The sequence below is a fragment of the Pinus tabuliformis genome, chromosome 9, assembly GCF_031772625.1.
Source record: "Pinus tabuliformis cultivar Carrire ecotype Pingquan chromosome 9, CPIR1, whole genome shotgun sequence".
Taxonomy (NCBI): Eukaryota; Viridiplantae; Streptophyta; class Pinopsida; order Pinales; family Pinaceae; genus Pinus; species Pinus tabuliformis.
The window spans coordinates 1,729,101,984-1,729,114,115 of NC_142307.1; the positions used below are offsets into that span (position 1 = coordinate 1,729,101,984).

The following is a 12,132-nucleotide window of genomic DNA, read 5'->3' on the forward strand; positions in this document are numbered from 1 at the left end:
GGGATTATTGCCTAGGGCCGAACTTGAGGGGATTGTTTCAACATTACCTGATTCCGGAGAGGTGGTGTCATTTGGCTGGAGGAACCCTTCCCGATCTTCTTCTGGAGATTCTGGAGGAGTTTTCAGAGGATCAAAGGAAGTTTTTCCCGCCTCAATGTTGTTAAGTTCCTTGCTCCGTGAATCTGCAGGATTTCCATTGCTTTGCCCCAATTTTTTCCCAGTCTCTTTGCCTTTTGATTTGTTGTTCTACCTGTTATTTGTTGGTTTCTTGACTTGATTCCATTGTTCTCCTTTCTCTTTCTCTATTACTTCCTCGTTATTTTTCTTGCAATACCTTGCAAAGTGCCCATACTCGTGGCAATGTCGGCATTTGAAGGGAAGTTGCTCGTAGTCAAGCTCTTGGATGTGAGTCCAATCAGCAACAGTAAGTTTGATGGCCTCAGGTAAACCAACTTCCAGATCGACTTCTACACATATTCTGGCACAGGAGTATTGATCTTTTCTCGCCGCTTGATCTATGTATTTACCAAGGGCATTGCCTATGTATTGCAACGACCTCTGATTCCAACAATGGAGGGGGAGATGAGGTAGTCGCACCCACACTGGAACAGCTGTGGGTACATCCTGAGCCGGATCGAAATCTGGAGACCATTTGTTCAAATAGAGGCCTTGAGGGCCCATAAAATATGGCCCATTCCTGAAGATTAGACTTCTGTCCTCGGCATTTTCAAATACAAACACAAAGAAACCTTTCCCAACAAAATGACTTTTGATTCCTTCCAAAACCAGCGGGATCCAGTTTCGATTTACCCAATCTTCTACCACTTTCGGGGATGGCCAGAGCCCTATGAACTGACCAATGAGTCCCCTCTCTGCTAGATTCAGAGTCAATCTGCATGTTTCTTCCACCGGCAGAACCACCGTAGGTATACTGTCCAATTTTTTAACAAATTTCTGCTGGGCTCCAGTAATCGGCCTTTTTCCAGCTGCTGCAACAAGTTTCTTGAAAGCTTCTACTTCAGGAGGCGAGGGAGGAGGGATCTCAGAGCCGCCTCCTGGATCCATTACGGCTAAGCTCCACTCTTGGTTGTATGCTTGCGCGGGCTAGGGCAGACCATGCGCTCTCAAGCAGGCGAAAATAAATAAATAAATATAAATAAATAAATAAAATAAAACAATAAAATAAAATAAATTATAAATAAATAAATAAATTTCAATTTGGTGAGATTTTAAGGATGAACATTGAAGGGTGAAATATTTTCCACAATGGCGTATTTGTTAAGTTTCAACAAAGTTTATCATCCAACATTTTTGTTTAATATTTTAATTATTAAATTTAAATCAACATAGATCCATCTTAAGTACGGATCTAATATGAGCAGAGAGGGATCAAATTTCTTCATGTGCAAACTTCTTTAGAGTACAAAATACAACGTGTTAATTTTCATTGTTTAAATTGTATTTGTGAATGCTAAATAGAGTATATATATGACCAAATAAAAATTTTAACCATAAAAAACTTAATTTTTTCATACTATATACATAGTTTTTTTTAAATGATATGTAATTGACATTAAAACATTTTAATAACATGTACGTCACAAATTAAAATGGTTTTTTATTATTAATATTTTTTTAAGTATATGTGAATATTAATTTGTATTAAAATATTTTATTGATAATCCACATTGAATATTTTTTTTATCTACAACATTAAAATATTTTATTTTAACAAAGTGTGTGTGTATATATATATATATATACTAATTTATGTCGATATCAACTTTATATATATATATATATATAGGAAGTTGATATCGACATAAATTAGTTAACATAGATCTTCAAATAGTTTATTTAAATTTCTTGTTGAAATATTTTTTTGAAAAGTATAAGATTTAAACATCTTACTCACCCATTTTTTTACTTCTAATTACTTTACAACATAATCATTTTCTTTTATTATACATTATTTTTCTATTGAGAACATAATTTTTCTTTTTATTTTTATTTTAAAGGGGAACGGATGGACGGACAAACTTACACATCCCCTCATATTGAGTTGTAGAATGGGACAGACAAACTTACACATCCCCTCATACTGGGTTGTAGAATGGGACAGACAAACTTACACATCCCCTCGTTGTAGAATGAGCCTCTCAGAGCAATAAATTTTAAAACATAAATTTAATTTATAAACTATTTGAATTATTAGAATAATTAAAATATAAATTTAATTTATAAAATTTATAGTTCAAATAATAAAAGTCAAAATTTTAGATATGTAAAAAAAGAATATGGTTAATTATAAAAAAGGGTATTTTTGTACATTCCTTAACATTTTTTTAGTCAAATACTTTAGAAAATTGAAATTTAATTATTAAATGGTAAATTAATATTTTTTAATTTATATAAAAATAATAATAATAATAATAATAATAAATAAAAAAATTTTGAATAAGCATGAAATATTGTTAAATAAGTCAAGTACAACAAAACTAATAACTAGAAGTAATGAATGAAATGTTAGTTTTATAACATTGTTAGAACTTTTAAGTCACTGATTTGGAGAAGTTGCAAAAAGTAAAGTAAGATGCAATTTTGTTTGCTAATTTAAAAATAAAGGTAATGATATTTTATGTTAAAGTTTTAGGATATTGATTTTTTTTTGTAAGGTTGGTAGGACTACATCTTCATCGTGTCCAACTTCTCACCTCAGTCAAGGGGGATAGCACAAGATTTGAGCCCAAGACTTTTGGTTAGGTGAGACTTCATTTCCACAACCATTGCCAATTGAGCTACCCCAAGCAAACTAAAAAATAAAATTTTATTAACAAATACATAAAAAGTTTTTATTAAAAAACTTGAAATAAATAAGATTTATAAAAAACTTTAAAATAGTATTTTTTTTAATGAGTCAATATCTTTCCAAAACAAAGGAATACTACACTCTTAAAACAACATCATGACTACTTAGGTACAAGGGAAGGATGGATCCGGCGCGCTCTGCTGTTAACCGCGAGGGTTTCGGTTAGGGCATCCTGAAACCCTATCTCCTCAGCCTGCAGACTCCCTACAGCCTACGTTTCGAACCTGCCGACCGGGCCCATTTTTTCAGGTCACAACTGTCGCTGTCTCTTTCACCATGGAGCCGGTTAATGAGGTTATGGACACGGAGGAGGAAGTCGATTACTCCGAAGACCCGCACCCATCTCAGGTCATTTTCGATCGCCCTCCTCTCGCATCATCGTTTGCTGCTCCGGACCCTCTGCTTCCTGGGTCGCACCCCTCCCCTGCGGTATCTATCCCGGTCCCCCCCCCCTCGGGCACGCCAGAAGGTGCGGTTCTCTCTGAATCGGCCGGACTGGACCTTCCCCCTTTATCTCCGGGAACCCTTCGCTTTTTATCATCAGTGATCCCTCCATCACCGCCCTTCGAATCGCGTCCCCTGTCATCCTCCATCCCGGCTCCACCCTCCTCAAGCCAGCCCCCTCCTTCTTCGTCTGGTTTCTCTGCGCTCCTCCATTCTCCCTCGGGGTGTTTTGAAACCCCGGCGGTCAAAGTTGCTTCTTCCAGGACAAATCCGCCAGACTGCCTCCCGGATCCCTTGGTTCACCACCCTTCTGCGCCGCGATCTGGTAAAAAGAGAACAAAGTGTGTCAAATCCACAGCAAAAGACATCTCTATCTGGTTTGGTGAGACTATGGCCATAGCAGAGGCTGCAATCATGGCCAATACTATTCTGGTGGGTCATGTCCGGGGGCGAGCCTACTCTGCGACCCGGTTAACACAATGGGTAAAGGAGATCTGGGGTGGGATTCTGATGGAACTTCCTGAAGTACAGGTTCTCCCCCGCGGCTGGTTTGCTCTACATTTCGCAAAAGAAAATTATACGGATCTGGTTCTAGCCAAATTCTGGCATATTGAGATGGCGCCGGTGTTGCTCAAGCGATGGAGTCCCCTGTTTGATCCGGAACGAGAACAGATTGGAGCTGGGCCTTTATGGGTTCGACTGCCGGGTCTTCCCCTACAATACTGGAACGAAGAGGTATTCATCCGCATTGGAAATGCTTTGGGCACATACCTCGATCATGATCGCACCTTTGTGGAGTCTAGGAACAGAACGCTCGCCCGGATCCTGGTGCACCTAGACACTCGCGAAGGTCTGGAGGAAAAAATCACTCTTCATTGGGGAAGATACACTCGTGTTCAGATCTTAGATTACGAAGGCGTTCCCTTCAGATGCCGCCGCTGCCATAGGGTGGGGCACGTTTTCAAGGACTGCCCGCTCAACCAGAGACGAATAGACGCTCCTGATTCCTCCATCCCCACTCCGAGATCCATCTCTCCGGCTGCTCAACATGTCCCGATCACGAGCATCCCCACTGATACTGCTCCACAGGCTCAGGGTGTCTCGCATGGACGTGCAACTGCTCCGGTCACTAGATCTCGGGCGGCCTCAGCAGCGGCATCCGCAGGCATACCGGGTAACTCTCTATATCCTTCATTGTCAAATTTGTCTTCATCTCCATTATCATCTCCTTCATTATCTGCTGCTTTCTGTTCGATGCCTTCATCCTCCGTCATTGCCCCTGTGGTCACCGCCACCCTACCACCTACATCCCCTACATCTTCCCTCTCATCTCCCAGGGGCGCAAATCACCCTTATTTCCTGCGGCCTCGCCCTCACTCACAGGGTCCTCAATCTTCACACATTGGTTTGGGTATAATTACACCTGGTCCGTCCTCCCTGCCCTCGCGAGGGAGAAAATCTGATCTCACAAAGGCTATCCGGAGAGCGGGGGCAGAGGTTGCCACCGGGAGACAATCCACTATTGATGGGGTACTTAGAGCGAAGAACACCCCTGGACACCTTCCCCCATGAAGTGTCTCTCCTTCAATTGCAAAGGCCTGGCTAGTGCCTCAAAGAAACTAGCCCTCAAGAGATTGTATGAATCCTCTCCTGTCGACATTATATTTCTCCAAGAAACCCTTGGACCTGCGGACTCCATAGCGGCCTCACTATCTCCTATATTCCTCGGTTGGCAGTTCTCGGCCATGGACTCCTCTGGTCGATCAGGTGGTTTAGCGATTGGATACAATCCTGTTACCATTAAAGCCCAAGGTACTTGGGGGGGACCTGGCTTTCTGGGGCTCGATCTTTTCTCTGCAGACTTGGGCATCTCTCTCAGGGCTATAAACATATACGGGCCGTGCCACCAGCGTGAAGCCTTCTGGAATAATCTTCTGGGCTTATCCATCCTATCTGTTGAACACTTACTCATCGGGGGGGACCTAAATTTTTCTCTAGGCTATGGTGAATCATGGGGAGCCTCAGCACAAATTGATCCCATATCCGCTTACATGACTGATCTATTGGATCGACATGACTTGAGCGATGTCCCTATGATTAAACCCCTACCCACCTGGAGGAACAGAAGGATCGGTGATGCTGCCCTGGCTCGTAGACTTGATAGATTCTTGATGAAAGGATCTCTGCTTCAAAGACTACACCTCTACAGGCAATGGGTGGGGAATGGAGGTATATCAGATCACCATCCTATCTATCTGGAAATAATCGGTCCAAATAAAAAACCAAAGGCGCCATTCAAATTCAACCATGGATGGCTACAGGACCCATCCTACATCAAACTTGTTACGGATTTTTGGCCCTCACACCCGATTGATCGAGCTGACTCCTTGGCTAAGGGCTTCTGCACGAATCTATTGCAGCTCAAGGAGCTCTCGATCGAATGGGCTAGGAACAAATACAGGCAGGAGGTAGCAGCTCTCAAGCACATTGAAGATGAGCTCACCTCTCTCACCGATGAAAGAGGATTGGGTTTCATATCGGAGGCAGATAAATCCCACTTAGTAGAGTTGGAAAATCAGAAGCAAAAAATCCTCAAAGAGAGGGAAGAATCTACTCGGTTGCGCAGTAGGGCCACCTGGCTTAAGGCCGGAGATGACAACACTCGCTTTTTTCACAATTATGCCAAAGGCAGAAAAGTCAGTAATACTATTTGGAATCTCCCTATGCCCGAGGGTGGAGTGGCTGACTCTTTCAATAAGCTCTCACAGATGGGTACAGCCCATTTCAGGAACTTATATAAGCAACCCCTGGGTTCCAACATTGCAGATATCATCAACATTGCTGGACATTTCCCTAGGTTTGTAAATGAAGACGAAGCTGAGAGTCTTTTTGATCCGGTGACCCCAGAAGAACTTGAGTCCACCATCAAATGGTTTAAAAAGGAGCGCAGCCCAGGTCCAGATGGATGGACCATCGAATTCTACATTGCCTTTTATGAGATGATCAAATTGGACCTCCTTCGGGTAGTAGAGGAATGTAGAATGTCGGGAACCATGTATAATGCCATCAACTCCACTTTCATTGCCCTTATTCCTAAATCTGACTCGCCCTCCTCTTTTGATGAATATCGCCCCATCTCTCTCTGCAATTTTCTCTACAAAATCATCTCAAAAATCATTGCCAATCGCATTCATCCCATTCTGTCTCGCCACATTGCCCCTCAACAATTTGCCTTCCTGGAACACCACCAGATTCATGAAGCTATTGGGGTTGCACAGGAGGCTTTCCACTCCATCTGGATAAAACACCATAAGGCCATCATCTTAAAAATTGATCTTGCAAAAGCCTTCGATCGGGTAAGCTGGCTATACATCAAAATGCTCCTCATACATCTGGGCTTCCCCCACCAATTTATCACATGGATCATGGCATGTATTACTACCCCTTCTTTCAGTGTGTTGATTAATGGATCAGCAACACCTTTCTTCCACTCTGAACGTGGTCTCAGGCAGGGGTGCCCTCTGTCTCCCCTTCTCTTCCTCATTGTCATGGACAGCCTCAGTCGCCTTATTGAATCTGCCAAGAGAAATGGAGACTTTTGTGGCCTCAAGATATCAGATGAGTGGTTCCTCACACACCTACTATTTGTGGATGATGTCATGATCTTCTTAGATGGCAGCATCCGGGACTCGCGCTCTTTCTCAAATATTATCACTCTCTTCTCATCCGCCACTGGGATGCAGGCCAATCATTCAAAGTCATCTATCATTCTAGCCAGAACCGCTGTAAATGAATCGCATATGGCTCTCCATCTATTTCCCTACAGCTTACATCCCCTGGATCAGGGCCTCAAATACTTGGGATTCTGGATCAAGCCTATTTGTCCCAAAATAGCTGACTGGATTTGGCTAGTGGCTAAATTGGAAAAGAAACTAAATATTTGGAGCCATCGATATCTTTCTCGAGCGGGTAGGCTGGTCCTGATCAAAGCAGTGTTGGAAGCTACCCCGGTCTTCTGGATGGCATTGGCCTGGATCCCTCGCAGCATTTTATCTAGATTACAGCAAACCTGTAATAGATACCTATGGAATGGGGCAAAAGAGAAGCGCATATTTGCTTGGATCGGATGGAAGAGGATTGCCATTCCCAAGAAATGGGGGGGCTGGGGGCTTAAGGATCTCCCTTCTTTCGCACAGGCTCTGGCTGCAAAGATGGGATGGACCCTAATCTCTGGGGAAAATCTGTGGACTCACATGGTTTATCATAAATACATATGGCCTCTACAGCTTATGGAATGGATCCGACTTCCGACTTGGCCCAAAGCTGGGATATCCTCCGTCTGGAAAGCACTTCTTCATGCTTTACCACTTATCAGAGAAAACCTGATATGGAGAATAAATGATGGCGCTCAGGTCAGGGTCGGACTGGATCCTTGGAATGATAGCGGGGGCAGGCACATATTACCTGAAGCTCTCATCCGGTTCCTGCACTCGCAAGGGATCACTCACATTGCCGATATTGCTGATCATCAGAATACCTCCATCTTTGAACAGCGTTGGAAATCTGCTGACCAGATCAACATCCCTCCTCAATGGCACCAAGATTGGATGTCATATACCAGTGCTCTATCTGAAGCACACATTAGAATCAAACAGGGCCCCGACGAACTTATATGGTATCCTTCCAAGCACGGTATCTACACCCCAAAAGATGGGTACCTCTCCCTCATCTCTCACAAGATCCCGGACCACATATCTTTCTGGTGGAATTCCATTTGGAAACTAACGGCGCCTCCCAGACAGAAGTTATTTTTTTGGTGCATCCTAAAGGGTGTAGTCCCCACGGGAGATTACCTCATGAGACGCGCGGTCCATGGACCATCCTGGTGTATCTTATGTAAACAGGCAGCTGAATCATGTGTACACCTTTTTCTGCAATGCCCTGTACTGACTCACATTTGGCAATCCATTTCCTCTGATATTCGATACTCAGGTCGATGGGAAGGAGATGACATAAATCTTATCTGGGAAAATTGGTACCAACAACACAGGAACTCAAAATTGCAAAGCTTGCCCATCATCATCTGTTGGTACCTCTGGCTGGCTCGGAACCGTTTGACCTTTGAGGATAAAACGGTACTCTGGCCTCAACTCTCTGCAAAGATCATTGCTGTCTTTAACGAAATACCGGAGCCTGTGCAGCAGAAGACCCGTCGTCCTCATGACCCTCCCCACATCAACCAAAACAGCCCATGGGCTTTTTTCGATGGTGCTGCCCAACAGCAAGGTTGCGGGGGGGGGGCTTTCTTCTATACAAATCTGAACAGCATTTCTTCAAAGCTAAGCTGGGATTGGGAGCTGGTTCAAACAATTTCGCCGAGCTCATCACCCTCCGCCATCTTCTACATTTTGCTTTGAGCCACAATTGCATGCATCTGAGCATATATGGGGATTCAAAGATTATCATAGATTGGTTCAATAATAATACTGCATGTCACACTCACACACTCAGCAGCATATTGGATGAAATAAATTTATTGAAGGCACAATTTAATGATATCTCTTGCAATCATATCTACAGGGAACACAACAACAGTGCCGACCAACTATCCAAGGAGGCCACGGCACTTCCCAGAGGTGAGTGGATGATACAGGAGCAGCGAGGCGCCAATGCATACCAGTACTACCACCGTCCGTATATAGATGCACAGTATCACAGGGCAGCCAGCCCATGAAAATGTTTATGATCTGATATTTATTTTTGGAACATTTTTGTATATAGCTGAAAAAGAAAACAACTGATAGCCCTGCGTGGCAACATATATATATGACGATACAGAACATCCTATAGGATGCATTTTTGATATTTTTGTATGTAATAGAAGCTATAGCTACCCACATGTGTGGTGGAAGAACATACAGCATATGCTAACCGCATCTACAACATGTAATTTTTTCCAATCAATGAAAAGATTACGATTTTTCCAGTGGAAAAGAAAAAAAAAAAAAAAAAGTATTTTTTTTAATAAATATATTGTTAATCAATTTTATTAATAAAAAGTCTTTTTATTTCAAATAATTTCATTTTTACATGTATTATTTCAACTAAATTAACTAAATTAACAAAATTCATATATGTAAATAAGCAATGCCATGTCACCAAGTGAGTCTTGTTTTGAAATAAGGTTTATAGAATTTAAATTTAATTACCAATAATTATTAGGTGGATAGTAGGAATTTAACCTTCATGAAATATTCTAAAATATTCTTAGAAGTAGTTACATATCAAAGGTTTCAATTTATTTCAAAAGTAGTCATGCCCTTTCTATCATTTTAATTAATCGATTGATTAAAAGAATGTCATATGAACATGTGCCACATGAACATAAGTTTTGGTTTTCTGACATGTAGTACTAATAGTCTATGGTATTGGCCTGTGATATTGTAACAAAACCTATTTACAAATTAAGAATCTCTATGGTAAAGTGGGAGTGTATATCCATAGTTAAAAATCTTGTTACATGTTTTTTTAAATGTATGTATGTTTAACTTTTTTTTAATTATTTTTATAATGAGCATAGATCCATTAACTCGGATCTACCAAGTGCCAAGAGGGATCACATCTCTTGAGGTGCAAACCTTTACTATAGTGCTAAACTTGAGAAAAGGTTTACACCTCAAGGAGCTTTGATCCTTCTTGATGCTTGAGAGATCTGAGCTAAGATGGATCTATGTTGGTTCTATATACATGTCATGTGTCAACTCCTTGTTGAGCATAAAAGAATTCCACAATTCTTTTATTTTGAGCAATGCATCAATTTTACAATATTATGTATTTAAGGTGCACATTGGAATATTTTTTTATGGCTAACATTAAAATATTATTTTTCCTTTCTATCTATACATGTATATATGAAATTGATGTTGGAATATTAGTTAAAATGGATACTAATATATTTTATTCAAAAATAATATTTTACAATTGAAATAATTTTTTTACATTTAATTTCCTTCTCTTTATATATAAAGTTGATGTAAAATTAGGTTACTTAATATGAAATTTGAAATCTTAATGCAAATGTTATTTGAAAAAAAAAAGAAATCAATTTTTTTATATCTCCATATATAAAGTTGATATAAAATCATGCTATTTAATATGGAAATTGAAGTATTTGATCTATGGTTGACACTCAATTTTTTTTTTTATTGATATATCTTTTTACAATAATATTGTCAACTCTATGTTTAGTGGAATGAATTTTACATCTCCTTCATAGTGGATTGTAGTGTCAATATTATTTTAGATGTCATGTGTAAGCTCTATGTTGAATATTGAAAGAATTACACATCTCCCTCATTCTAAAAAGTAGAAAACACTCTAGGGAGGCAGGAGCGGGAGGGGTTGTTCTCCACCTCGATGAAGAAAGAGAGTTGAAATTTGCCTAGAGGCTAGGGGTGATGACCAATAATCAGGCATAGTATATGGCATTATGGCAAGAATAGAAATTAGTATCAACCAACAAACTTTGGCATCTAAAGGTTTTTGCGGACTCCAATATCATCATTCAACAAGTAATTGAGTGTCGCAAGAAAGAAGACCTATGGCTCCATCCAGTCTTGCATAGGATCAAGTTGTTAATTGAACAATTTGGTTCCATAGATTTTCATCATATCAAAAGGTATCCAAACGAAGAATTTGATCTCATGGAAAATCATGGAGTCTTACTAAATCCCAGGGAAATAAGGATAAATGATGAGGGAATAATATTAAAGCCAATTATCTAATGTTGAACATACTGTCAAAATTAATCGTGATTATAAGGCGCACTAAGCTCGAGAGTAGGGATCAAATGTTGTGTTTAATACAAGATCATTTCAAATCCAATTTCACATTAATTAAATTGCATGAGAGGCCTCATAATAATATGGAGAATCGTGTTTCCATGACCACCTGGAGCAACGACATAAGCATGGAGCCAACACTGGACAGATGGATCAACAAGGATTTGATAATTGAGGTATTTCAAATGTGTGAAACCATAAACCTTGTGCTAGCGTACCAGTTCATCAAAGGACAGTGTTTCAAATCTTAGAGTTTTTGCGTTGAGTTTTTAATGAATCCAATGCAAGTGACTGTTAGGCCCCTATACTACTAGTGTAACCCCTTATTGTTATTAGTATAACCCACTTATTATATTGATGTACCCATGTAGTGCCCATATTGTTACTATTGTGCCCCATAGAAGCCCACTATTGTTATTATTGTGCCCTTACATTATTATTGTTATGTCGGCTCTGATTATGTTATAACCCCTTAGACTCCTATATATAGAAAGGAGGTCTTTTCATTTGTATCATCCAAGAATTTTTCATTTATGTAATGTAAAGGAGGTTGCCCCCTCGAAGAGACTGAATTCTAAGGCGTTGATCTATCTTTTCTATCTTTTCTTGAGCTGGTTTCGTAACAGTGACCTTAATGAGTGCAACAACCTTCAATGCGGCAGGCCACCAGAATGTGGTGAGGATGGAAAATTTGCCATTATATGGAGTTCTCTAGATTTCATGTAATCAAGGAGAAGGTAGTTCAATTTCTTATTGTTCTGAGTCCACAATTACGGGAAATTCAGGTGGAAATAGAGTGAGGCAAGGGAGAGGTTAGTGAGGAGCTTGGCGTTCTCATGGTTAGGATTATATGGGCGGTGGATCTTTTAATTACATTGACATCTCTCTATGCGGAGATGAAACTAACCAAATCTAGAGCAAGTAATGAACTGCTCTCTCATTGGCTAGGGTTGCTGGAGTTAAAATTGGAGCATTTAC

The 12,132-nt window shown here is 40.4% G+C and overlaps 1 protein-coding gene across 1 annotated transcript; it reads right to left on the reverse strand.

The window, feature by feature from the left end:
* Positions 1–246: 246 nt before the first annotated feature.
* Positions 247–1,065, reverse strand: LOC149155622 (uncharacterized). The gene has a single exon (XM_089444471.1). It carries the CDS (start codon positions 1,063–1,065, stop codon positions 247–249), a length of 819 nt encoding a protein of 272 aa, XP_089300597.1.
* Between the last annotated feature and the right edge of the window lie 11,067 nt (positions 1,066–12,132).

Bases quoted from the DNA above. Each gene is read 5' to 3' on its own strand.
- LOC149155622 (XM_089444471.1), bottom strand. From the start codon at position 1,065: ATGGATCCAGGAGGCGGCTCTGAGATCCCTCCTCCCTCGCCTCCTGAA.